The sequence below is a fragment of the Leopardus geoffroyi genome, chromosome X, assembly GCF_018350155.1.
Source record: "Leopardus geoffroyi isolate Oge1 chromosome X, O.geoffroyi_Oge1_pat1.0, whole genome shotgun sequence".
Lineage (NCBI taxonomy): Eukaryota > Metazoa > Chordata > Mammalia > Carnivora > Felidae > Leopardus > Leopardus geoffroyi.
Genome location: NC_059343.1, coordinates 98,767,718 through 98,795,694, shown reverse-complemented (window position 1 = coordinate 98,795,694; position 27,977 = coordinate 98,767,718). Strand labels below are relative to the sequence as shown.

The window sequence follows — 27,977 nt, the reverse complement described above, 5'->3', positions numbered from 1 at the left end:
TTTGAGACAGAGGGAGACAGAGCACAAGTGGGGGCAGGGCAGAGAGAGAGGGAGACCCGGAATCCGAAGCAGGCTCCAGGCTCTGCACTGTCAGCCCAGAGCCCGATGCGGGGCTCGAACCCACAAACCGCGAGATCTTGACCTCAGCCAAAGTCAGACGCTTAACGAACTGAGCCACCCAGGCACCCCTGTAGCTATGTTTTTATACCTAATGTATTATATTTATTGTATATTATATTAATTGAATTATTTATGTTGCACTGTCGCTAATTTGAGCCTCTCTCACTTTGCCGCGCCGCGTCTGCTGAGTGCTCTTGGCTGACTCCCTCAGCCTGGGCTGCCACAAACGCTGCCCAACTCCAGGGGGCGCCGTTCACAGTGCAACCGAGCCAAGTGGCAGCTGTGGGTCTTGGTTTAGAGGAAGCTTCCTCCTGGAAGCTTTCCCAGATTCCCCAAGTGCCGACTAGGCATTCATGCCCTTTGCTCCCCACGCTCTGTCTGCGGACCCCTATCAACGCCCCGGTCACACTATGTTGTTGTGATGGTCTTACTTCCCTACCTCCCTCGTTGGGATATAAGCTCCTTAAGGGCCAGCCTTTTCCTCTTCCTGTTCTCCGCTGTGCCCCGCCCCGATTGTGCATTCAGCAGATGGCAAATCAGTAAATGAGTTTGGTCTCATGTTAAGAGTTAGAGAGTTAGATAGAGATACAGATATGGATAGATAGTTATAGCTAGCTAGCTGGCTTCTCCGGGAGAGGACAAAGCCCTTAAGGACAAGAACCACACTTAACCCATCTCTGTATCCTCTCCCCCTACTCTCAATACTTGGCACAGGGCCGTGTTCATAACAGGCACTCAGCAAAGTTTGGCTGAATGAGTCCGTGGGTGTATATCGGTTGATAAGGATACGCTTCCTCCCGCCTTCCAGAGAACTGCACTAAACTCTGGGTGACCCTTGGGGAGCAGGTGGTGCGCCCTTTGAACCCCTGCTGTTCTGGCACAGTTGGGCCCCGCCCTGCCTGAGCACAAAGACACAGGAAATGTAGGTGTACGTGGTCGGGGTCATTTGACTTCCCCTTACTGAGGGATGCCAGCATGTGAGTGAGTCTCCGAGGGTGACCGAGGGCTGTCCGGGACCCAGCCTTGAGGTCCTGAAGCCTTCCTAGATGACGGTCCCTGGCACTTCCCACGGAACTCTCCAGGAGCCCCCGGCCGAGCTGACTCCGGAAGCCTTTCTGGCGCCAGGGCATTTGGAAGGCACACCGCTTGTGTCGGGATAAGACAGAAATGAGAGGCTTGGAGAGAAGTCTTAGGAGGAGCCCGGGGCCGATAAGCCAGCCCCTTGAAGAGCACAGGGCACCTCTGTTGTCTGGAGCCCGGCCTGCCAACCTGGCAGAATGAACTCTGACACCCACCCACCCGGTCCTGGATTCCAGGCTGTGTCTTGCTCTGCAGCCCCGAGGGGCAGAGGCCTGTTGCCATGGCAACACGCACCTCTTTGGGGAGGCTGAGAGCTCAGCCCAGCTCAGCAACCAGAGCTACCCCTCCCAGAAGGTGCTGGCTGGGGACACTCCTGGGAGGGCTCTTCTAAGCCCTCTAGAGATGGAGGGGGGGCCCTCGGGGCAGCCCCAGGCAAAAGTCGGTTTCATGGGACCTTAGCTAGCACAATCTTGCCCTTTTTTTTTTTTTAAGTTTGTTTATTTCCAGACAAGAGAGAGCACGCGTGGGGGAGGGGCAGAGAGAGGGAAATTGAGAGAGAGAGAGAGAGAGAGAGAGAGAATCTCAAGCAGGCTCTGCACTGGCCGCGCAGAGCCCGACGCGGGGCTTGAACTCACGAACTATGAGATCATGACCTGAGCTGAAGTCGGACGCTTCACTGACTGAGCCACCCAGGTGCCCCATCATAATCCTGCCTTTATTATTTTTTTTAATCTTTTTAATGTTTATTTATTTTTGAGAGAGAGGGAGAGAGAAACAGAGCATGAGTGGGGGAGGGGCAGAGAGAGGGAGAGGGAGACACAGAATCCGAAGCAGGCTCCAGGCTCCGAGCTGTCAGCACAGAGCCCCACGCGGGGCGCAAACTCACGGACCGCAAGATCGTGAACTGAGCCAAAGTCGGACGCTTAACCGACGGAGCCACCCAGGCGCCCCCACAATCCTGCCTTTACACAGGACTTTGCGTCTACATAGAGGCTATTCTTCAGGCTTCCCTCTCTGTCAGAGATAGACCATACACCATGGCATTCAGCTTTTCCCTGTAGGAAAAAAATGCACCAAGGGACCCCAGATCCATACATGGAAGCCTTGAAACTTACAGCCAGGGAGGGGGAAATGGATCGAACACAGGGACCACGAACATGAAAATTTTAATTTGTATTTCAAAAGCACTTCTATAGCATTTACCATACGCCAGGCCCTATTTTAAATGCCTTGCAATCTGTTTACTCCTTAAATTCTCATAACAACCCTTTAAAGGAGGGCCAGTTATCAGCCCCATTTTATAGTTGAAGAAACTGAGGCACAGAGAGGTTAAATGACTTGCTTAAGGTCACACAGCTAATAAACGGCAGAGTCACTCCCGCCCAGGTAGCGTGAACCCCAGACTCTGTTCTCTTGGCTATTCAGTCCTGCTGCCCTCCTTGGGTATACGATCCCCGTGAGAACAACAGGACAAGGAGTGACCTGTCCACTCCCCCTTTTCCTTTCTTCCTTAGGCCCTTTTATATGGACCAGGTGCAAGGGTCCAGCCTGTCCCCTAGTCACATCAGAGACAGAGAGAGGGAGAAGGAGAATGAGGACATTGGATGCGTGGATGCTTCTGGCAAAGTCAGCTCTGGCAGGGGCTGAGCCATACCTCAAGGAGTCAGAAACTCTTGTGTTTTCGGGGTGCCTGGGGGGCTCGGTCCGTTAAGCATCCGACTTCGGTTCAGGTCATGATCTCACGGTTCCTGGGTTCGAGCCCCGCATCGGGTGAGCTCGAGCCACTCCGCGTTCCGCACCCTCTCCCCCTCTCTGCACCTTGTGGGATTCTCTCTCTCTCTCTCGGTCACTTGCCCTCGCTCTCATAAATAAATAAATAAATAAACACGTAAGTAAATAAATAAATAAAAAGAAACCTCGGCGTTTTATTTCCTGAACCAAAATTCTGAGCTGAGTGTGCCTGGAGACAACCCAAAGATGAACATGGAATCAAAATCCTTTGAACCCTGGTCTCAGGCAAGAACCACCACCAAAGAACCGTCAGAACGAAGCTTTTTGGCTTGACGCCGAACGGAGCCCAGAAGAGAAAGCACGTCAGGGTAGATAACAAGCTGTTTACAGTGAGCAAGGCCCTGGTGGCCTCTTTATAAATCTTTGTCCCGGGAGAGTACGGCCAGAGCGGCAAGCCCCAACAGGTAATGCGCCGACACGCCTGCGGAAATATCGACTAGACGATGTGGACGCCCAGGGCTGGGCTGAGGGCGGAAACCTTGGGGCGGACGTTCAATCACCAGACTTTCTTTCAAGGGAGATGCATTTAAAAAAAAAAAAAAAAGAGGGGGGAGGGGATGCGTTTGGCACTCTGCTGAGCCCAGAGAATACAAATAGGAGTAAAAACGCCACTATGCAGAGAATAAAAGAGGGGCACCTGGCTAGCTCGGCTGGAAGAGCATGTGACTCTCGATCTCAGGGTTGTGAGTTCGAGCCCCAGGCTGGGCATGGAGCCCACTTAAAAAAAAAAAAAAAAAAAAAAAAGCGTTGGGGTTGTTGACAATAAAAGAACCAGGACGTATCGGCAGAATTTACCAATTTGTCTTCCCGTGTCCTAGCTAGGGGAAAAGCCGTGTGCTTTCTAGTCGTTTTTCCAAGCACATCACATGAGGAAACTGATAAGCCGGCAAGAATGCGGAGGCAGAAACGAGTTTGTCCTACCACGGGCTCTTCACCTTGCAAACATGCCCCGTCACCCGCCGGGCCTGCCCCCCTGGCACAGAGAAATGTCCAGCTGGGCGCGGGCCAACGTGAGCCCATGGCAGGACCATGTTTCCTGCTCGATCCGGCCACAACCTGCGAAGGAGCTGGCACGAACCGAGAACGAGGGCCGGGAAGGTAGCTTCTGGTGGTTTTTGCCATGACAAGGGGACAAGTCAGTTTGTCAGTTTTCCAGGGTGGAGTGGTTTTTTTTTTTTTTTTTTTTTTTTTTTCTGGATTGCATATTGACGGTTTTTAATCCTGGTCTGGTTTTCCCTTGGCACACCTGTCCCCCCAGGCTACCTCCAGGCTTCCTCTCTGCGGGGCCCATCGGATCTGCTGGGGGAGGTAATAACCATGTGATAATAATTATGGTCACTGCCCTTTGTGGAATGCTTCTGTGAGTCAGGCATCAAGCTAAGTGCTTTACGCGCATGGTAGGTCAAGCTGTCCTCACAACCGGCAGCGAAGGGGAGTAGTCTGGCTGTTTTATAGACGAAGGAACCCAGCCTCAGAGAAACAAAACGGCTAAGTGCTGGTGGCCGAATGGAAACTGGAACACGTGGTTACGAGCCCATAACCGCTGTTTATAGCTTCTTTTTTTTTCGTTTTTTTTTTTTTTTTTTTTTTTTTGGGACAGAGAGAGACAGAGCATGAACGGGGGAGGGGCAGAGAGAGAGGGAGACACAGAATCGGAAACAGGCTCCAGGCTCGGAGCCATCAGCCCAGAGCCCGACGCGGGGCTCGAACTCACGGACCGCGAGATCGTGACCTGGCTGAAGTCGGACGCTTAACCGACTGCGCCACCCAGGCGCCCCTGTGTTTATAGCTTCTAACCACCCTGCTGTACTGCCTCTCATAAAGTTAATTCGAATTTCAGCCTAATCCAACCCTATTTAGGAAGGGAAAGGTCCTGCCCAAACATCACTCATGATATCCTAAAGCTAAATATAAAAGGCTCTTCAATGATCTCTTGTTTGGGGCTATTTAGGCTGAGGCTTCCCCCAAGGGCCTGTGTAACCAGGGGTTCTGTGGGTGCATACCATGTGTGCAGACAGGAAATCGGCCCGGCTTTGCTGGCCCTGAGTCCAGGCCCCCAAAAAGATCCGCTAACAGGGAAGGTTAAGCTTAGAAAGTCAGTATGGAAATGAGAGCCTTAGGCCAGGCCCTGGGACTAAAAATGTCAGGAACCTCCTTCCAACTTACTGCCCTGGGCTGCGGAGGGGAGAGGGGAGCACTGCCTGGGGACGAGCATTTTGCAGCTGACAGCTGTGGGTTTTGTGGGTAGAAGCTGACTTCTAGGTCCCACTGGGCCGCCGTGTTGAAATTCTGGATACGTGTTTGGGGTCCAGAACAAAGAAATTTCCTGACTCCTTTATTCTGTGTTCTCAGTTTATTCCCCCTGGGTCTGCACATGCTGTGGGAACACGGGGACTCTTCCTTGGCTTGCTGTGATGGTCAGTTTTATGTGTCACCTCGGGTAAGGGGTGCAAAGACAGCTGGTAAAAGACTATTTCTGGTGTAGCTGCGAGGGTATCTCTGGAAGAGATTCGTGTGTGAATTGGTGGGGGCGCCTGGGTGGCTCAGTCGGTTAAGCATCTGACTTAGGCTCAGGGCAAGATCTCACGGTTCGTGAGTTTGAGACCCTCGCTGGGCTCCGTGCTGACGGCTCAGAGCCTGCTTCTGGTCCTCTGTCTCCCTCTCTCTGTTCCTCCTCCACTCGTGCTCCCTCCCCCACCCTCTAAAAAAAAAAAAAAAAAGATTACCCTTACCAATGCAGGTGGGCATTCACCAAAAAGGAAAAAGGCACATTTGCTTTTTTTTTTTTTTTTTTTTGGCTTGAGCTGAGACATCTGCTGCTGCCTCAGACATTGATGCCTCTGGTTCTTGGGCTTTTGGACTTGGACCAGGACTTATGGCATCAGCCACATGGTTCTCAGGACTTCGGACTCGGACTGAGTTGACATCACCAGTTTTCCTGGGTCTCCACCTTGCAGATGGCAGTACTTGGGACTTCTTGGCTTTCATAATCACAGGAGCCAATTCCTATAATATCTATCAATCATCTATGTATCATCTATCATCTATCACCTATCATCTATCTATCACCTATCATCTATCACCTATCATCTATCACCTATCACCTATCATCTATCTATCACCTATCATCTATCTATCTATCGCTCCTATTGGTGCTGTTTCTCTAGAGAACTCTCATGCACTCGCTCTCACAGATTTGTCTTCCTCTTCTAAAAGGCTGAGGCTAGACACCGAGAGGCTTCTCTAACAGTCACCTGAGACACTCTCTTCCTCGGGTCATTTCCCCAGCTCCCTAATGCCAAGATGAGCTTCGGCCCCCCCGAATCAGCTCCATCGTTGCCAATGCAGACCCAGCGGGCCACCCAAGTGAAGCCACTGGCCAACCCAAAGACATTCCCCTCCTTTCCCTCCACCTGGATGCCCTCCTCACTCCACGCTCACAACTCCCGCTTCTTCACCTTCCGCAACTCAGGGTAAAACCCACCTCCTGCCCACCTGCCACTGTGTCTTCCAAAGTCTTTTCTATATTCAACATGCGCCATATTGCTTTACTGTTACTACCGACAGGAACAAGGATTCCAGCTACCATTTACTGAGCACCGCTTGCCCAGGCACTAGCTCACGTATACATTATCCCGTTGAAACCCCACAACCACCCTGGGAGGTGCGTGCTGTTATTACTCTCCCCATTGTCCAGACGAGGAGACTGAGGTTTGGAGAGGTTACGTCGCTTGTCCTAGGACACGTAGCTAAGAAATGGTAGAGCCGGGATCTGAACCCAGGTCTCTCTGATCCCAGAGCTGCTCTCCAGTTCAGTGTGGGTTTGCCTCTTCTCTTCCGTTACATTCAGTTTCTCAAAAGAATCTTTGTTGGGGCGCCTGGCTGGCTCAGTCAGTAGAGCATGCGACTCTTGATGTCAGGGTGGTGAGTTCGAGCCCCGTGTTGGGTGTAGAGATCACGGAAAAATAAAACCGTAAAACAAAGAATCTTCGTCCTCTTCCGGATTTCCTCCTCGTGACACCCAGTCCCGGGTCCTGCGCGGAGCGGGCCCGCGGGTGCCAGATTGATCTGTTTGCGGGAGTTCTGCCCACACCATCAGGCCTGCTGGCCACCAGACTCTGGTCCCCCCTGGCCCTGCGAGAGAGGTGCAAACAGCAAGGTGGCCAGGAGCTAGCAGAGAAGCAGGAAGCAGCGGCGAGTTTGAGCCATAACCCGTGTGCCCTGGAGTCAGGCAAGGGCTCCGCGCCTTCCCAGAGCTCACCTCGCGGCCACGGCCCACACGCGCACACCCGTGCCGACGAGGCAGGGGAAGGGACTGCCACCGACGTCCGGCTCGTGCTTGTTCCCAAGCTGGAGCATCTCTGAGTGAAGACGGCCTTTTACTAGCACCTTTTTTCTTAGAAAAGCACGCATTTCTAAGGTCGTTGGCCTCGGCCAGATAGCATCTGCCCCCTTGTGGACTGTCCTTTTCTGACATTTGGGGAGAAGAGGAGAAGAAAATACACGCAGTCTCTAAAATTCCTGGAAAAATACCGTGGCCTGAAAATCTTGCAGGGTCCGGGAATGGGCCACTGTGACTTTCACTGACCGGGGACGCCAGAAGCCCTGGTGAGTCTTCTGGATTCTTCTGCGTGTTGACTCGGGGCTCCGGACAGCGCTCAGCTCCACGCTCTTCGGCAGCAAAGCCCGCTTGGCAGGTCGCTGCATCTCTGTGAGCTCACGCCTACCTCCCCTTTCCGTTTACAGGCGTGTCCCTGCCGTCTCCTTTGAACAAGTCCCCTTGATTCTCCTTTTTCCCCTCGTCCCTTTCCCTCCTTCTTCCCTGCTGCCCGCGCCTTACACGGAAATCCACTCCAGCTGAAGGGCTGTGATCACTGGTGTACGAAATGTCCTTGTGGGTTGAGGCAGGCACTTTATACACATGAGGTCACTGAACCTTCAGGACAACCCTGTGAGGTGGGTATTATCATCAGAAGGGATGGGGCGCCTGGGTGGCTCACTCGGTTAAGCATCCGACTTGCGCTCAGGTCGTGATCTCGCGGTTCGTGAGTTCGAGCCCCGCGTCGGGCTGTCTGCTGTCAGCACGGAGCCCGCTTCGGATCTTCGGTCCCTCTCCCTTTCCGCCCCTCCCCTGCTCGTTCTCTCTCTCTCTCAAAATAAATAAGTAAATTTAAAAGATAAATAAATATGGGAAAATGAGTCACAGAGATGTTAGGCAACTTGTCAGAGGTCACCCAAGCCATACGAGCAGAGCCAGGACTCAAACTCAGGGCTGACTCCACGGCCTATGCCTTTTCGCCAACTGCCGCATTCCTCCACCCCCTCACTTCTTCATCAAATATTTATAGAGCTTCTTCTACGTGCCGTCCCCCCTTCTGGGAGCTTCCAATCCGATGGAGGAGAAAATGTTCATGCTTCAGCCCACTGCGTCGTTCTGATCTCTGTTCGTCTGCTTGTCCTGACTCTCTCAATTTCTGGGAAGCTCCGACTTCAACTTGGCCCAATTCATTCGTTCATTCGTTTGTTCCTTCCACAAACGCTTTCTGAGAGCCTACTATGTGCTAGTCCCTGGGATACGAGCATGAGCCAAAGCCGAGGTCCCTGTCCTCTGGCACCTGCAGCTCCCAGCTATTCATACCTTCTGGTCTCTGCACTTTTAGGCATGCCATTCCCTCTGTCTAGATGCCCTTCCCTGTGCCCCTTTGCCGAAATCCAGTCCAATCCTCGAGGCTTGTCTGGAGTCTTGCCTCCATGAGGGAGGCTCCAACCCGCCCGCACACAGTAATTGCCCCTGGCTCTGAAGTCATCCAGCATCGCCATCTGGACAAGTCAAGTGTCTGGACGTGTCAGGTGACACATGTCAGACGTTCTTGCACCCTTCACTTCCATGTTTGTGTACGGGTCCCGTCACTTGACTACGGTTCACATCACCACCCAGTAAACGTTTCCTTTCTCCTCAAGAAGCAGTTCACCAAGTGCCTGCTATGTATTTTAGCAATGGAAAAACCGATGGACCTTTGTGGACCCTCTTCGGATCAACCAAGAGCTTTCATAAATACTTCACCGTCTGACCGTCACAAAATGCTACCGCTGCCGTTTAGCTTTTCAACTATAAAATGTAATTTAGGGGTGCCTGGCTGGCTCGGTTGGTAGAGCACGTGACCCTTGATCTCGGGGTTGTAGGTTCGAGCCCCACGTTGGGTACAGAGAGGACTTTAAAAAAAGAATAAAATCTCAAATAATAATGCTATGTAATTTAAATCAGTAGGTAAATATATCCTTCTCGTGAAAATGAAGGCATAGATCTGGCTACTGTATTCTCTGACCACCCCATCCCACTCCAGAACCCCCTCCGAGATGTGTGCGAGGAAACAGAAGCTAAGAGAAGTCACGCGGTGTGGCCAGGGTCACACAGCCAGTGTGTGTGTGGGGGGGGGGGAGGGGGGGATTTTCCGATTCTTCTTCTATTTTTTTCACGCTGCCCCCCACAAGGCCAAGGAGTTTGTTTATACCTGCGCCCTGGGTGCCCAGCACAGGGCTCTGCACCCAAGCGGGGGCTCGGCAGATGTTTCCACCTCCGTGCGCTCTTCTACAGACGGGGTTCCTCTACACCAAGGCATCGCCTCCCAGTCCTACCCGATTGGTAAAGGCTCAAAGTGACAACCGAGGCCATACATGCATCTTGCTAGGCGCCACTTCTGCTACCCCCGGGGCTGTGTGACACCAGGGACCCCGGGGGTCTCCTTTGGGAGTCTCTACAAGAAGACCTCACAAAGGCAAGTCAAGTATTTGCTGGGCACTCGCTGCCAGTGTGCCAGGGGCGGTGTGTGACCGGGGGGCGGGGGGGGGGGGGACACACACCAGCTCTGCTATTGCCCTGCGGCCCAGACTTGCCCGGCCCATCCACACACTCGGCGAACCAGCCAGCACGTAACCAAGTTCTAAATTCTGCAAGCGCGGACACTTTGGGGGTTCACGGTTGGAAGCGCGCGGCTGCAGCGGTCAGAGGGGGCTTCCTGGAGGAGGTGGGCTGGCCGGAGATCGGCGGGGAGCAGCCCGCGTGGAGGGCCCCGCACCCGGAGCCGGCCGGCGGCAGCGCGGGGCGCAGGGGCGCGGGGGCGCGGGGGAGCGGGGCGCAGGGGCGCGGGGGCGCGCCCTCTGCCGCCAGCCGCGAGGAGGCGCTCCGAGCCCGCCGTGGGCGGCGGCGGCGGCGGCTGGGGCTTTCTCAGCCTGCGTGTCTCACCCAGCCTGGCGCTTCCAGAGGCTTTCAGTCGCCACGAGGCCCACGACAACCCCGTTGTCCCCACCCCCCCCCCCCACCCCAGGGCGCGCCCAGCCCTCCTCTCTGCTAGGTACCTGCCCTCAGCGGCACCCGTGGCGGGAGGGGACATTTCCCTCCGCCACTCCCGGGTTGGCAGCAAAGGCTATCGCAGCCGACACGCTGAGAGCGCCCCCTGCAAAGTGTCCCTTGAGAAAGCCGGCCTCTAGACGGACACGGGGCTGGCCTGCCTCTGCGCGAGCCCGGCGGTCCTTCCCCACTGAGGCACACACGCCGTGCCCAGCTCTACGCCGCCGGAATACGCTCACTCCGCACCGCGGTGCTGTTCTTGACCCCATTTCACAGCTGAGCAAGCTGAGGCACCGAGCGCTCACCACCTTGCCCACCGTCTCGCAGCCGGAAAGAGGCAGAGTCATGCTCTTGATGAAGCACTCCCTCAAGTGCCTCTCCTCACGCCGCTGCTGCTGGAGGTGAGCAGTCCCCAGACAGGCCGATGGTGCCCAGACTGAACCACTCCTCTTCCTCGGCTCTTCCTGGTCATTTTCCAGCCCCCGCACTGACCTGCGCTGCCTCCCGGCCCCCTCTAAGCCGGGGCCTCCGCTTTCAGGGCTGTCAGCTGCAGGTGCTTTATGTGGCTTGCCAGGTGCCTCAGTTTTTCTCACCTGAGAAATGGTCCTCCTAGCGCCCGCCTCATAAAGCCGCTAAAAGGATTAAATGAGAGAATCCGCACACGATTAGAAGAGCGCCTGGCCCCTAGCCAAGAGCTCAAGAAACGACTAGACCAAGACCCTGGCACCCCTAGGGCCTTCCCATCCACGAGAGAGAGAGAGAGAGGAGACAGAGAGACAGATGGAGGAAGAGAGCAAGGAGGAGAGGGGGAGGAAGGGAAAGAACAAACTCACTTACTTCCAGAGCAGGTCAAAGAGGGGCACATCGACTCTCCTGCTTTCAATGACCACGCTGTCTTGGGAGCTGGGAACATCAGGCCTGGGCACAGATGTATGTCTGGTCTAATCAGCCCTAATATGTCACGTGGGTGTGCAGCCGGTACAGCTCTGATGGCAGCGTCCTCAGGTGCCCCAATAACATGCCTGTTCCTCTCCCCTGGAGTGGCCTGAGTCATCTTGTGTAACAATCAGTGTTCGGCATTGTCCCCATCACAGTCAGATAAGCCATCAAGTCTTTAGCATATGAAGGGCTCTGTGTTAGGGACTTAGGATCAAACGGGCAGCATATAGTCACAGGATGGTAGGAGCCCCCTTGATGCGGACTCGGACCTGTTTTCACCCAGACTTGGGGAGGGAGGTGTCCCCAGCCCCTGGCCCTCTAGTTGTCTAGCACGGGCAATATGACAGTAGAGCAGGGTTTCCAAACCCCCGCCGCATCCAAATCCTCCCCGTAAGCCCAGGAGCTGGGCAAACATCAGATGCGAGTCAGGAAGGCCCCCATGCAATTTATTACTGCAGAATTGTTCCCAGGGAGCAAGAGGCTGCATCTAGCCAAAATTCATTCATGCCGATTGATAACCAAAGGACCGAACTCCACATATCACTCATTCATTCATTCATTCATTCATTCATTTTCTCATTCATTTCTCTCTCCAATGCCCATTTCCTACACGTTCACTATGTGTTAGATTGTGTGCTCAGTGTTAGGAATGTAAAGAGGGACACGACATAGCCCCTAACGGAAACGGACGAGTAAACACGTAGCTGCCATCCTACGAAGTAAACATTATAAGCCAATCACTTAACAATGATTTCTTGACTACCTACTGTGTGCCACACACTTCTAGACACAGGGGATACAAGCATGAATTAAACAGACAAGATCACTGCACTCATCGAGCTGGAGTAAAGAGATTACTTTCGCAGTTCAGAGAAGAGGGCAGAGAGTCTGGGAGGTGTGATCTCAGCTGGGTCTTAAGGGACTGTGTCCCGGGCCAAGAGGGAGGCTGGGGCCCGGGCCGGGTGGGGGGTGCGGGGCTGGAGGAAGTAATAATACAACGAACATGCCCGGCAACCTGAAAGTGGATGGGCCACGTGACTAGGGAAGGGCAAGTGGCTTGGTTGGGGACCAGCACAGCCTGCATGGAAAGAGTAGCAGAACAAGACGTGCACGTTACTGGCTCTCCAGGTCAGGTGCAATCAAATACAACAGACCAAGGCCCGGCTGAGTCTCGGCATTTTGCTGAGACCCAACCCCGGGGACAGGCGAGGGGGCGCCAAGCACCATCTGGCCAGGTGGTTGTGTTAGTCGCTTGGGCTAAACTCACCCACGGGCCCAATGATCCCAGCCCCGAGGCATGCCGATTTATGGGGCTCAGCGTTCTTTACTAAGAGCCATCATTTTAGATGGAAGGTCTGGGGTGCCTGGGGGGCTCAGTCAGTTGAGCAGCCGTGGGACTCTTGTTTTCAGCCTGGTTCACGGGATCCAGCCCCGTGTAGGGGGCACTGAGCCTCCTTGGGAATTTTTCACTCCCTCTCTCTGCCCCTCCCCCACGCATGTGCGCGTGCACACACTCTCAAAATAAAAAAAACTTAAAAAAAAAAAACTGTTTAGAAGGAAGGTCTGTCCTGGAAAGTTAACGAAACTTGAATCAAGTCAAATTTCACTCTAGAGCTTTAGGATCCAGTGATTTAAAAAAATTTTTTGAGAAAGAGAGAGAGCAGGGGAGAGGGGCAGAGGGAGAGAGAATCCCAAGCAGGCTCCACGCTCAGCAAGGAGCCCGATGCGGGGCTGGATCCCGCGGGACTCGATCCCACGACCCTGGGATCATGACCTGAGCCAAAACCAAGAGTCCGACGCTCAACCGACTGAGCCCCCCAGGCGCCCCGGTTCCAGTGACTTTTTTTACAACAATAATTCTTAAATCGGCTGAAAAGAAAATAACTCCCCCTCTAAAAATGGATTCTGTAAACGGTGCTTTAGTTATTACAATTTCTCTTTAATATCTGTCAAGTGGATTTTGTCTTTTGGTATTGAAGCTAGCCAGCTTTCCTATTTTAACACATTTCGCGACCCACAATAAAGAAGTTGGACAGGATCATCTTAAAGTTCTCTTTGAAACTCCTATCGGGTCAGACACCTGATCTCTCCAAGCCTCAGTTTCATCAGCTGTGAAATGGAATTAATTATAATTCCTATCTCTCAGGGCTGTTGACAGGATCAGGAGAGTGTTCATCTATGTCCTGTGAAGTGCTTAGCACAACGTCTGGCATAGCAGAGGTCAAAATCGCTATGCTCTTGATTCTGTACTTTTTGAAACATCGCTGCTATTTGGTGGTAGCAGTCGTTTTCTCCAAAGAAGCAGGCTTCACTTAATCCGATCTGCCTCGCTCCAGAATGTGGCCAAGGGCCACAGCCCCTAGTAGAAGAATGAAGACATGATATGGTAACTTAAACAAGAAAAGTTGATTTCCAGCTTTCCTGGTGGACAGACCAAGGCACTAACCCATGATGAGGTGTCATGTGACCCAAGATACCCGGAGAAGCATGGAGCTGACGGAGAACGACGATGTCCGTTGGCCAGATGTCCCGCTTCCTATCCTAACTGGCAAATGGCATGCTTTCACCCAGGGTCCCAAGCACCTTTGCCCCCTGACCTTCACTTCTAAGGTAAACCCACTGCAAGGCTCGATTTTTATAATAAATCCACTCCTGAGTCCCGAGCTTAATTGCAAAAGTGAAAACAGGTGTGTTTCCAGCAGCTTCTTTTTTTTTTTTTTTTTTTTTTTGGGGGGGGGAATCACACGGTGCCCACCGGGCCAGCAGTGCGGTGGGGTCTGGGTGTGAGGCAGGCCGGGTTTTTTTGGCGTTTGCTCCCTTTCATGATCGTTGTTGTAAATAAACTAAGTGCTCTGAGCTAGAGCTCAGAATTCTCACTATAAACATATGTTCCTATTCGGCTATTCAGTCCAGTCCAAGAGTGTTCTTTTCTTTCTTTTTTTAAAATATTGATTTATTTTTCAGAGAGACAGAGACAGAATGCCGGTGGGTTAGGGGCAGACAGAGAGGGAGACACAGAATCCGAAGCGGGCTCCAGGCTCTGAGCTGTCAGCACAGAGCCCGACGCAGGGCTCGAACCCACGGGCCGTGAGATCATGACCTGAGCCGAAGTCGGACGCTCAACCGACTGGGCCACCCAGGCGCCCCCTTTTCTTTCTTCATAATCTTCTGTGTGTGTGTATGTGTGTGTGTGTGTGTGTGTGTGTGTGTGTGTGTGATTCACTTTCTGTAGAACCTGTGGCATTTTCTCGAGACTATTTTAGAAAATCTGGAGGGCAGGGATAAATCCCATGAATAAAAACTCTTTTCCTCTATTCCTACAGGGTGGGCACTGTTGTTATTCACATATGCCAGATGGGGAAACTGAGGAGCAGAGCCGTTAAGTTGGAAAGTTGTCAAGTGAGAAAGTTTGGTGTTTGACAGTGAGCCCTGGGTGGGAAAATGGGGAATGGTGGGGGAGGGGGGGGCTCAAGTGATAAGAAAGTCCCAGACTTCGGTCAGGCCTCTGCCCTGCTGTACAGGCCTAGCCCCACATTCCTTTCTCTATTCCAGTTCCAGCAGCTTACATGATTTTGGAGCCCTCTTTTTAAAATACACAAGCGTATCTCCCTTGTGAACATTTTACAAAACCACGTGACCACAGGACTACGTTGCTATGGTGCCTTCCAGGGGTGGGAAGGGGTCCCGGGCAAGGGACGGCTCTTAGCGTCACAGTGCCTCTGCCTCTGCCCGGGAGATGTCTCTGCTCCTGGCTGAGCAGGGCACTGGAATCTCATTTTGACAGAAAGAGTTTTCCTTTTCACTCCCCAACACGAGGCCCTGGGAAAGTCCATCTGTCAACAGCAAAGCAGACTTTGCTCTGGTTATGTCTTCACGTTCATATATGCCCTTCGCGTTATATCTGCAGGTCAGGAGTGAAAACATCAGAGTCCGTGAAATGCATCCCGTGATCAAATTTGGCTTAATCTCCACAGTCCTAAATTTCCTGCCTGCATTGCAAAAGTTGCCCAAGGAAATGAAATCCCAGGATGAATGTTCGCCATCAGAATAAGACCTCGCTTCCACTGTCCCCTGCTTTGACAGTCGTGGAAAAGGCATGAATTAATAGACTCTTTTAATTTATCTCAGTTTTGTCTCTGAAGAGGGTCCAGTGAAAACAACCACTCAATCTGTCACTTGAACATTGTTTATATTTGTTGCCAGGATACCAAAGGCTCTTTTAAGCCTTTGGCTCAGAAGAGCACCATGCATCTGAACTTGTTCACCTGCACATAAAGCAAATAATGGCTGAAATGATGGGAAAGCTCCTCCAAACATTTTAAGTGGCGTACAAGGCATTTTTTTTGTGTCCAGAAATCGCAGCATCCGATATCTGTTGTTCAAATAAATCTCCACCTGCCTACCGAAGTGCGCATTATACGCGAGATCGGGCGTTGAAAAGACAGTTGTTAATTACTTGGAGGTAAATCAGGCCACCTTTGACCCAGACTCCGAGCTGTAATTTCGGTGCTCAGTTTCTTGGTCCCGAAATTAATGTAAATCTTTACATTTGTGATTTCACTTGCCAATGCCGACCCGCCCACACGGTCTGCAAATGACTCTGTGTTAGACATTGAAAAATGTCCTCTGGAAGGATTCAATCACCGCTCCCCAGTCTTTTCACTGATTCTGCTTTATGTAAAAATGACGGAGCCTGAGAACATCTGAAACTCAAAGGGACCCAACAGCAGAAACTAAACCCCTGAGGTTGGAAGTGGCTTGTCACGACCCCCCACCCCCGGGGTCGCTCAGCAACCAAAGCTGAAACCTGAAAGGAAAGCACTAGCTTGGGGCTTTTATAAAGGGTCACACTTAGAAATCCCCGCTCAGAGTCCAGGAGCTATCCCTTCCGCAAGGCTCGTGCCTTCGATGGCGTCTGAGTCCTGGCATTCCCCACCGTCTGATACCGGTCTGGAAGCATCGTGCCATTTTGAAACCAGGCGGTCAGAATATGATTCCGATAAAAACAAACCAGCTGCTCTGACAATCTGCATTAATTCTGGAGGAGACAGATGCACAAGACCCTGGCCCATAACGGTCACTTTTGAGGAGGGCCACTGGGGATGGGAGAGGCAGGGCAGAGAGGAATTAGAGAGACCGAAACTCGCAAACTTCACAGGAGACATGAAATTGAACGCGGTAACGCTGACGCTTGAAAATCTGTCACCCCGGTACAGCAGTACTTTGAAAACATTTCTACCAAAGTACCCATAATGGCAGAGGAGGGCTGAATACGTTCTCCCAGGGGTCTGGGTCCAGCGTGAGAAAGGGTGCTCCGTATCACAAGAACTCTCTTTGCAGCTTATGTTTTTAAAATGCATTGCAATTGTGCCATAGACTCGCTAGCATATCTGCGTCGCTTTCAATATGAAAATAATAGCGTAAATGACTTACCGTCCACGAAAACTGCCCCTGCGGGGAGACACTCCTGGTTTCTTTCTCCAGCGGCCCGGAGCACACGCCGCACGCCGCCTCCAGTGACTGAGTGAAGAGCCCCCGGAATGGGAAGCGCTGCTGTGAGCGAGCTGACCTGTATTCTGGCTCTCTCACCTGGAATCGGGCTCTACGAATCCTGTTATGCATTGAATAGCAACAAAACAACGGCATAAATTAGGGTGTTGCTAAGATTGTGTACCATCAATGTTCGCGTGAGCATAATGGACATAATGAATTCTATAGCACTATCCTGCACAGCTTGGAGAGATTAAAACCACTTTGTCTTTAAATTAAATTTCAAAAATCATTGAGCAACAAGAATGGAAAGAACAACAACAACAACACCCCCTTGTGTATGTTAGCCGCCCAATTGTAGGATGTACCGCTTCTTGCTTTCTGATCATTAATGCCCGGTCCCAGGTTTATTCTAATAGCTGCCAGATCAGGGAGTCCACATCCATCGTAATAACCATCAAGGGGGGTTGGGTTCCCTCGTATTGTGGTTTGCGGCGTGCGCGGCGAGCCCCTCATCCGCTTCCAGGATCAAAACCTGTAACTGAAAAAGACCTCAGCTGAAGTTTATTTTATATAAATGCTACTAATATCTCTAGGCTGTTGCAGAAGAAGAAAAGTGGGCTTGAATTCAGTCTTCTTACATTTCTTTATGTTTATCTATTAATGCTATTGACTATATTCCTTATGCTGTACCTTTCATCCCTGTGACTTATTTATTGTATACCCGGAAGCTAGTGTCTCTTAATCCTTCCTGCCTATTTGGCCCATCCCCTCCGCCACACTCCCCTCTGGTGACCACCAGTTTGTTCTCTGTATTTGAGACCGTGTCCGTTTGTGTGGGTGTGTTTGTGGGCTCGTTTGTCTTGTTTTGCTTTTTAGATTCGACATGTAAATGAAATCATACGGTATTGGGCTTTCTCTGATTTATTTCATTTAGCATCATACCTTTTAGGTCCGTCCGTGTTGTTGCAAACGGCAAGAGCTCATTCTTGTTTATGGATGAGTAACATTCCACTCTGCGCATACACCACATCGTCTTCATCCAGTCATCTATCGGTGGGCACTTAGGCTGCTCCCATATCTTGGCTATTGCCAATGCTGCTACGATAAACATAGGGTGCACGTACCTTTTTGAATTGGTGTTTTCATTTTCCTCGGGTAAACACCCAGCAGTGGCTTTACTGGATCACACGGAATTGCCATTTTCAATGTTTTGAGAAACTTCCATACGGCGTTTCCATAACGGCTGCGCCAATTTATGTTCCCACCAACAGGGCACGAGGGTTCCCTTTTCTCCACGTCCTCGCCGACGCTTCATATCTCTTGTCTTTTTGATAATAGCCATTCTAACAGGTGTGACAGCTCATTGTGGTTTTAATTTGCATTTCCCTGCTGACGAGGGATGTTGAGCCTCTTTTCACGCGTCTGTGGATTGAATTCATTCTTTTGGGGCGCTGGGTGGCGCAGTCGGTTAAGCGTCCGACTTCAGCCAGGTCACGATCTCGCGGTCCGTGAGTTCGAGCCCCGCGTCGGGCTCTGGGCTGACGGCTCGGAGCCTGGAGCCTGTTTCCGATTCTGTGTCTCCCTCTCTCTCTGCCCCTCCCCCGTTCATGCTCTGTCTCTCTCTGTCCCCCCAAAAAATAAATAAACGTTGAATTCATTCTTTAAATATTTATTTATTTATTTATTTATTTATTTATTTATTTATTTTTTGAGAGAGACAGAGACAGCGTGAGCAGGGGAGGTGCAGACAGAGAGGGAGAGAGAGAATCCCAAGACAGCTCCTCACTGTCAAGCACACAGCTTGATGTAGGGCTCGAACTCACCAAATCGTGAGATCATGACCTGAGCCGAAATCAAGAGTCGGACAGTCGACCCAACTGAGCCACCCGGGCGCCCCTGAATTCGTTCTTAAGTTGTGCCCTGCTTGGGCAAATCTTCGTTCAACCAAATGGAGCCTAATTATGAAAAATTCACACTGGAATGCTTACTAGATGCCAGGTGCTATACTTGTTCTATATGCTCTATGTTACGTGATCCTCACTCACAACACCCCTAGGAAATATGGCTAGCACTATTATATCCCCATTTTATGGATGAGGAAACAGACTCGGGAGAACGGAGTTGCCTGAGGTCATACATCTAAGCAAGCAGCAGAGCTGGGATTCAAATCTAAGTACTTTTTTTTTTTTTTACTTTTTTTTTTTTTAACATTTATTTATTTTTGGGACAGAGAGAGACAGAGCATGAACGGGGGAGGGGCAGAGAGAGAGGGAGACACAGAATCGGAAACAGGCTCCAGGCTCTGAGCCATCAGCCCAGAGCCCGACGCGGGGCTCGAACTCACGGACCGCGAGATCGTGACCTGGCTGAAGTCGGATGCTTAACCGACTGAGCCACCCAGGCGCCCCAGTACTTTTTTTTTTTTAATGTAGCTTATTTATTTTAAATAAGCTCTATGCCCAAGGTGGGGTTGAACTCGCGATCCTGAGATCAAGAGTCACATGCTCTACCAACTAAGCCAGCCAGGAACCCCTCAAATCCAAGTCCTTCCGATTCTGGAGCCCCTGAAACCTTCACTGTCTCCTAATAATTGTCATAGTCACCACTTATGGAGTGGTTATTATGTATGTTCTATGGTGGATGCTTCGCCTAAATTCTTTGATCCTTGTAACAACCTTCTGAGGCAGGCGTTATCACCCTTATTTTATAGAGGGAGAAAACCAGGGCTTAGAGAAATCAAGGTAACTTCCCTAACAGCAAAAGCAAACAGCAGAATCCAGGCTTCTCTGATACTACGGCCGAGTTTTCGGTTTTTGAAAACTTTGAGATATCTTTGACATATAAAAATGGTATATATTGAGGGGCACCTGCATGGCTCAGTCGGTTAAGCGTCCAACTTTGGCTCAGGCCACGATCTCACGTTTCTTGAGTCCGAGCCTGCTTGGGTCCTGTCTCCCTCTCTCTCTGCCCCCCTCCCACCGTTTGTGCTCGCGCTCTCTCTCAAAAATAAATAAGCACTAAAAAAAAAAATTTTTTTTTTAAGGTATATATTTAATGGGCACCTGGGCAGCTCTGTTGAGTAAGCATTTGACTTCAGCTCAGATCATGATCTCTCGGTTTGGGAGTTCGAGCCCCGCGTTGGGCTCTGTGCTGACAATGTGGAGCCCGTTTGGGGTTCTCTCTCTGCCCCTCCCCTACTGGTGCTCTCAAAATAAACAAACTTAAAAAAAATGATATATATTCAAGGTTAGGACTTGATGTTTTGATACCTGTATATGCCATGACGTGTTCTTAACTAAGCCATATTCTGATTCTGGTGCTTTGCCAGGGGGCATGTAACAAAACCCTAAGGTCCCCAGGGCATTCCTCCACGGCCCCCCGCAGACCCCGTGTGTGAGCTGCACTTAAGACACCCCAGGGTGTGCGACGTCCCTCAGGTGTTTCGCCCGTGCACGTGGATCACCGGTCACTTTCTACTCTTAATGATGTGGCTTGTCAGCCCTGGTGCTTTATTGCTCAAGTCTTGGGTTACAGGCAAAATCCACTGGATTTCTGAGGCCTAGCCAAGAGCTGCACAAACTGTAAACACGTTCTCATGTGGATCCCAAATAAGGGATTATTCAAAAGAAACATAAGTGTCCTCCATTGACTGGGCTTATTATTAGCATGTTTGACAAAAGGTGGCAGATGCTACATTTCCTTTTTTTTTTTTTTTTTTTAATAAAATGAGTTTTGAGGTCATGGCAGGTGTCTGGCTCCCTCTAGAATCTTAAAGGGCCCAGCAATCCCCGCACTAACTGCCGGCTCTAATCCTCTGCTTTGAACGCGATTAAAAGGAGACGGCTTGGGCCAGGTGGACGAGGGAAGGCAACTGGACGGAAGTCTGGAATCATTGTAGTTTAGGATTTTTTTGTTTCAATGAGATTAAATTCGTGTAACAAGAGGCAACCATTAAAGAGGTTTTTGTTTTGAGAGAGAGCACACAAGCGGGAGAGGGTCAGAGAGGAGAGGCAGAATCCCAAGCAGGCTTGAACTCTCGAACTGTGAGATCATGACCTGAGCCTAGATGGGGAGTCGGGACGCTTAACCGACGGCCCCATCCGGGCACCCCCAGTAATCATTTTAAAGTGAACAATTCAGGGGTGCCTGGACTGCTCAGTTGGTTTAGCATCAGTCTTGACTGAGGCTCAGGTCATGATCCCACGGGTTTGGGAGATCGGGCCCCATGTGGAGCCTGCTTGGGATCCGCTCGCCCACTCTGCCCACCCCTCCCCCCCCTTACAGGCTCTCTCTCAAAATATTAAAAAAAATAATCAAGTTTATGGTTCTTAACAACCACAGGATTAGGAAAGAAGGCTACATAGTACTTTTTGGAGAAAGTGCATTCAGTTAGCACCATCCACAGGCAAGGGACCAGTGGTGTTTGGATACAGTGTGCCTGAATTTCATTTTGCTACTTGCTTGGGAAAATGGATGGGTTACACCACACCAAGCTGCTCTGAGAAGTGAATGGCCAGCCGCTGCCTTGAAAAGAAAGCTCATCTCAGGAGATCCTGTAGCATTTATTAAACACGCAACATGTGCTCAAACGTAGCATTTCCTAAAGTACGAGAAGTCACAAACAAAAATATGTTTCGGATAGTGTTTATTTCTTCAAATTTATTTATCAGGAGTGACTGAAATAAAAAATATAATTGAGTCCCGTCATCGTGGAAATAGCTTTGAGAGAAAACTGGTCAGATGAACATTATTGCTTCCCATTTTCAACCAGTCAATAGTTGCCGTTGATAAATAGACAGCCAACAGTCTGTCGAGAATGCTCAAGATGTGTTATATAATACAACATGCCTGTTCACAGGGGAAGAAACTAGGAAATAACTTATGTGAACTTCTTGATTTCATCATACAAGACAAGCACGAAGGCACCACCCATGCCTCTGAGAACATTGGACCACGCCCCCTTGAAAAAAGCTTTGGCCCCTTCGTCACGAGCAATCTTCCTCCAGCAGTCAAGCGTGCCTGTGTACATGATGTCGGCTGCAAAGAATAAAGACATGGAGTTGGTGGCCAAAGTCCTCCCCAAGACTTACGACACTAGACCAGGGGCGCCCGGGGGGCTCTGTCAGTTGAGCGTCCGGACTCAGGTCATGATCTCACGGTTCGGGAGTTGGAGCCCCACATCGGGCTCCGAGCTGCCTGTGTGGAGAGCCTGCTTTGGACTCTCTGTCCCTCCCCTGCTCGCAGTCCCACCTCTAAGAGCTAATCGCAGTTTTGGAATATCCAAGGGTTACACGCTTGTGTGGGCGATACTGAAATATTAATGCCGTGACTAAGACAACAGGGATAGGTACACTACCCATTGGTCTTAACCTCTAATACCATTTAAGCGCCCTCACTCATAGGCATGCCAAGGGCCCGCTCAAAGGCAGATACAATCAACCCCATCCCTTGACCAGAACAGACTGCATTCCTCATTTTAGAGAATCTTAAGCAGGCTTCACGCTTAGCACGGAGCCTGACTCGGGTCTCCGTCCCACGACCCCGGGATCATGACCTGAGCCGGAATCAAGAGTCGCACGCTCAGCTGACTGAGCCCCCCAGGCGCCCCTAGATTGCATTTGTAAAGTCAGGCATCGCTAGCTTGTGGCCACACGTTGCCCCGTGCCCGCATCTCTTTCTCTTTTGCTCAAGTGGAACTTACTTCCTTTGCGCCCTGACTGCATCATCATTCGGCGACGAACAGTGTCAAAGGGATAGGAAGTCAACCCGGCAACCGCTGTGACGGACTGTGCGATCATCCAGCTGATGAAGATGTGAGTGTTCTTGGGATCCGGAAGCATGCCTGGTAACAGGAAAGGGACACTTTGACCAGAAAGCAGAGTTTTAGTGGCTTGTTGTTTTCTACACCCCACCGCCAGCCCCTCGTGCGTCCAGTTTGTACTAGACAACCACGGCTTCCTCTAGCAATCACAGACAATCTCGGGCTCCGGAAAATTAGGATGGCATTAGTGATCTTTTAGATGAAAAGAACACAGCTTCAAAGCACACAGCGAACTTACCCTTTGCGGTATCATAGATACCGAAGTAGGCAGCTCGGTAGATGATAATGCCCTGCACAGACACATTAAAGCCTTGGTACAGGCCCTTAATCCCATCAGATTTGTAGATCTTAACCAGGCAGTCGCCAAGGCCTCGGAATTCCCTTTCCGCTCCGGCTTTGCCCACATCGGCCGCTAGACGGGTACGGGCAAAATCCAGAGGATACACAAAACACAAGGATGTGGCCCCGGCGGCGCCACCCGATGCCAGATTCCCTGCAAAGTAGCGCCAAAACTGGGTTCTCTTGTCCACGCCACCCAGGAAGATCTGCTTGTATTTATCTTTGAAGGCGAAGTTGAGGGCCTGGGTGGGGAAGTATCTGATGACATTGGCCAGGTTACCGCGCCAGAAGGACAGGACTCCCTGCTCCTTGGGGATACGAACCACGCAGTCTATGATGCCCTTGTATTGCTTATCTGCGGTGATTTGCTTGCTGGCATGCTGCACCTGATAGACAAGGAGGCCCACAGGGAGAGTTACAACCGAGGAGGAGGGAAAAAGGAAGACAATACACCCTCCCGATCACGGAGGGCGCTTTAAGGTTAGTTACTTCCTAAATCTAGTCTTCTAGGTCACACAGGATGGACCCTCCTAACCCTGAGGTTGTCACCAGCGGAAGGGAGGTCGGCACCCTTAGAAGGCACTAAGCCTCCACCCCTTTGGGTGGGGAGGGGGCGCCCTCAGGTGGACCCGTGCCCTTTAGACCCGGGAGAAAGGTCACTCACTACCTCAGATCCAGGTTCCGAGGCATTAGGTAGGGCCTGTCCTACGCAGGGCGCGGTCACCTTGGTGACCGTGGCCTCCGCCTCAGGTCTCCGGGGCTGCTTCCCTCTCCCGCTCCGCCCCCACTCCTCTCCTAGAGGTGACCCGCGGGCCACCACCCCTATGCCCGACCGGGAGCGCCCTCTAGAGCCGCAGCGGGAGAGCGCGGCGCGAGGAGGCAGGCGGCGGGGACACGCCGGCGGCTGCGCGGGGGCGGACGCAGTAGTCACACGCGCTTCCCGGCGCCGGCTTCCGGCCCGGCGAGGCGAGAGCGCGTCCGCGGGCGGCGCGGTCCCTCGACCTGCCGCGTGGCCTCCGCAAGGCTGTTATCTCCTTGCCGCGACCTTGAGGCCCTCGCCACGGCCAAGCGTTCCTGCGTCCAGCGCCGGCTTCCAGGCTTCGCCCTTGACCTCCAGGCCCCGGGGAGACTGCCACTCCCGGAAAGCCCCCTCCGAGCTCGCCGCCTCCGGGATGCCAAGGCCCCGGTCTCCCTCGCCTCCCTCCGCCCCGACCCCTTCCTAGATCCACAACTTCAGGTCACTAAAGCACCTCCCTCGAGTTTGCCTGTGGGTCGGCCGCTACGGCCACCCCAGCCCGCACGCGGCCACTTCCCCCGACCGGCCTGAAGAGTTGGCTCCCCTCCACCCCTGGCGCAAGGCTTTCCGCGCCTCCCCCGCCCCGCACCCCCCGCCACTTCCTGGTCGGGTTCTCCAACCCCCGGACCTACCTGCAGCAGCAGCTTGACCCGCTCGATGGGCGCTACCGCGGTCTTGGAGATGGCCGCCGCCACTCCACCCGCCAGGAAGTCCTTGGCGAAGGACACAGCGGCATCTGTCATTTTGAAAGGAAAGAGGAGCCGGGCGACTGCGGGACTGCGGTAGGAACCGGCTGGGACTCCGGGAGTGCGGGGCGGAGCGAAGCAAATGGCCGATTTATATAGGGCGAGCCGGAGCCCGGGCGGCCGGCGTCGGGGGCGGGCCTTGGGCGGGCACTGAACCCCGGCGCGCGGGCCCGCGGGGCGGCTGAGTGGCTCAGCGCGCGGGGGGCGGAGCCGCGGAGTGGGGGCCCGGGGCCGCCCCCCGCGCCTCGCCGCTAGCCCGCCGCACCTGCCCTGGCGGGAGGAAGGGGCGACCCCAGGGAATACCTAGGCCCGGGGCCGCTGGACTCTTGGGAAAAGCGCGCGAGTGGGGAGGGCGAGTGAGCTCACGGTGTGCCTGGTTAGAAACTTACCGAGTATCAAAAAAAAAAAAAAAAAAAAAAAATCCCTATAATCAAGATAAATATTCAGTGCAATATTAAAAAAAAAGTAATACGGGCAAACTACGGCCCGTTGGCCCGGTCGCCTGTTTTTGTAAATAAAGTTGAATCGGAGCCCCAGGGTTGGGATTAGGGTAAGGAGGATGAGGCAGGGTCATGGAAGTGCAGGGTGGCATCCTGTCTTTATTCTAAGTTTGGATAATTTGTTCATCATAGACTTTTGCATTACTTTGGCCTTTTTAAAAATAGTGCATTACAGATCGTTGGTCTTGATTACTGAGTTGTTTGGCGCCCCTTAAGCGAGGGCGGGTGCCTCGTTCTTCGCAGCTAGACCTGGCTCTGCTCTGGAGCTGCCCGGGTGAAGCCAGAGGAAATTGGGGGAACAGCAGAGTCGGGACACTGTCAGCGTGCCCCGGACTCTGGTTTGCAAAACCGACTTGACAAAGATCTTGCTGGGAATTGGCAGAAGAGACTCCAAAGAACTCGGCTGGGGGTAGGGAAATTAGTTTAGCCAGGGGTCAAATAAAGAGGTTGTATCAGGAAGGTTGAGAGGCTGTGTGAACTAGGTTGGCATTTGGCTTCTCGGATGCAAAGTAAAGTACTTTTGGATTGAGTAGATTCCTCACTCCAGAAGCTTTCAGAGGAATCAATTGAGTTCGGTTGACAGCCATTGTGTCAATGGACAAGTGCTTACTGAGTCCCTTAATCCCTGCTCTGGGTAAGCATTTGCCAGACAAGTCCTTAAAAACCTACTTGCTAGCTTGAGTGGGCTCTCAGGTTCAGAACGGGACAGGAGAGTATGAAAACATATCATACGCCTAAGTAATCACGAGAATGTTGACAAAAATGATCATTGTTGTAAATTGTAACTGCTGCTGATCCAAAGCTCCCAGCACACTGAAGACACAGGGGTGTGCATCCCTCGCTTTCCTATCCCGCCCTCTCCCAGTTTCTCCGAATCTGCTCATTGAAGGGCCCAATTCTCGGGGTTCCTCCAGGATTGTCAGGTCCTTCATTTAAGTATACTTTGCAATCCATTAAGTCTTCCCAGGAAGAGGTGTTCCTGGGACACCTTAGAGGTGTTCGAAGAAGAGCAGTTTGTTGTTGTTGTTGTTTTCAAATTTATGTATTTATTTTGAGAGAGAGAGCGTGCACGTGCGCGAGAGAACGTGAGTGGGGGAGGGGCAGAGAGAGAGTCCCAAGCAGGCCCCACACTGTCAAGTGCAGAGCCCAACTCCAGGCTTGATTTCCACGAAGCGGGAGATCATGACCTCAGCTGAAATCAAGAATCAGATGCATAACCGCCCGAGCCACCCCGGTGCCCCCAAAGAAGAGAAGTTTTGAATCCAGCTTTGTTGATCCTGGGTGACATCTTTGACCTGTGTTCTTGGAAGCTGCTCCAGTTCTCATTAGTTGATTATAACAGTGACGCAGCTGGATACCGAAATGACCTTACTGTAGAGTTTAAGTGATGAAGTATATTCTCTGAAAGTGATGGCCACTCCTCTCACCTTTACTGGTGAGAGAATTAACAGCTAAAACAAAAATCTACGGAGCATTTTATTTAGAGGGAGGTGGTTTCTAGAGTGCATTTCAAAATAATATTCAGGGGGCGGGCGCCTGGGTGACTCGGTCGGTTGAGCGTTCGACTCTTGATTTCAGCTCAGGGCATGATCTCACGGTCTGTGATTTCGAGCCCTGCATCGGGCTCTGCATTGACAGTGCAGAGCCTGCTTGGGATTCCCTCTCTCCCTTTCTCTCTCTGCCCCTTGCCTGAGTGCTCGTTCTTTCACTCTCTCTCAAATAAACTTTAAGACTAAATAAATTATAGTAAAAAAAAAAAAAAAAAGACAAAAAACCAGGGGCGCCTGGGTGGCTCTGTCGGTTAAGCATCCTACTTCGGCTCAGGTCATGATCTCAGGGTTTGTGAGTTTGAGCCCTGCTCTGGGCTCTACGCTTTCTCTCCCTCTCTCAGGTTTGGGAGGGGCATGAAACTCTTGATCTCAGGTTTGGGAGTTCAAGCCCCACGTTGGGCATGGAGCTTGCATTAAAAAAAAAAAAAAGGTAAAAAGTATCCGAAGGCAATTCTCTCTCTCTCCCTGTCTCTGCCCCTTACTCACTTGTGCTCTCTCTCAAAAATAAATAATAAAGAAAAATAAAACAACAACAACAACAACAACAACAACAACAAAAAACACACAAAAACTAATTCATCCAGTGAAGCCTTAGTGGGGGCTCTGTGTTAGTAACTACTGTGAGTTCTGGAAGCTCTTTACAATACACGTATAATTAAGAAAAAGAAGTTAAAGCTAAGGCCGTGCCTAGTAATTCTCAAGAAAAAACTAGGAAGAAGGTCAGAAATGATACTTAAGGCCTCAGTTACCTATGTCCCAACACACCCAGAATATAGGTCATAAAGTGAATGTAAAATGCTGATACAAGCAAGAAAACACAAGTTTACAGGCATTGTTCAAACTTGGTAGAGTAGGACTTCTGACTGTCATTTGGAAAAGGAAGGGGAAACCTGGTTCACAGAGATACTATGTAGAAAGACAGCCGAGTAGTAACAATGCAGCAACAATGTATCAATAATTCATTGGCTGGAGGGTGAAAATGAAATGAAAGGGAGAAATGAAAGTGATTGTAGTTGTGGAAGGATACAAGGAACTGCCTGGTTAGATAACAGCTGTGAATAATACTTCATAAAACCATCACATAGGCGAGAGATGGTGACCAGAGGCATAAACCATCTGAACACCTGCTGATAGTCTCATTATTTTGATAGCAACACATTGGATACATTCTTGACTCTCTGGTTGGTAATTACAGTTCTCAGAAGTCTAAAGAATCAGTGAGGTAAATTGCTAAATGGGGCTTCATCCTGATAAGAAATAAGGAAGATCTGGTTAGCAAAGTGAAAGTGACAAGAATATTGGGGAAACTGACCATGCCAATGCCATCTGGATCTGTTCAGCAAAAGAATGCTGGGCATGGTCAGGTAGGTTAATGTGTGCGTGTGTGTATATGTGTGTGTGTGTGTGTGTGTGTGTGTGTGTGTGTGTGTGTAGAGGATAGACTTCACAGGGAA

The 27,977-nt window shown here is 51.4% G+C and overlaps 1 protein-coding gene across 1 annotated transcript; it reads right to left on the bottom strand.

The window, feature by feature from the left end:
- Window positions 1–21,399: 21,399 nt before the first annotated feature.
- On the bottom strand, window positions 21,400–24,620 carry SLC25A5 (solute carrier family 25 member 5). The gene is made up of 4 exons (XM_045472642.1): window positions 24,360–24,620; window positions 22,831–23,317; window positions 22,473–22,613; window positions 21,400–21,808 (listed from the first exon to the last, which is right to left on the bottom strand). The coding sequence occupies exons 1-4, from the start codon at window positions 24,468–24,470 to the stop codon at window positions 21,651–21,653; spliced, it is 897 nt and encodes a 298-aa protein (XP_045328598.1). The 5' UTR covers window positions 24,471–24,620; the 3' UTR covers window positions 21,400–21,650.
- Window positions 24,621–27,977: the final 3,357 nt, after the last annotated feature.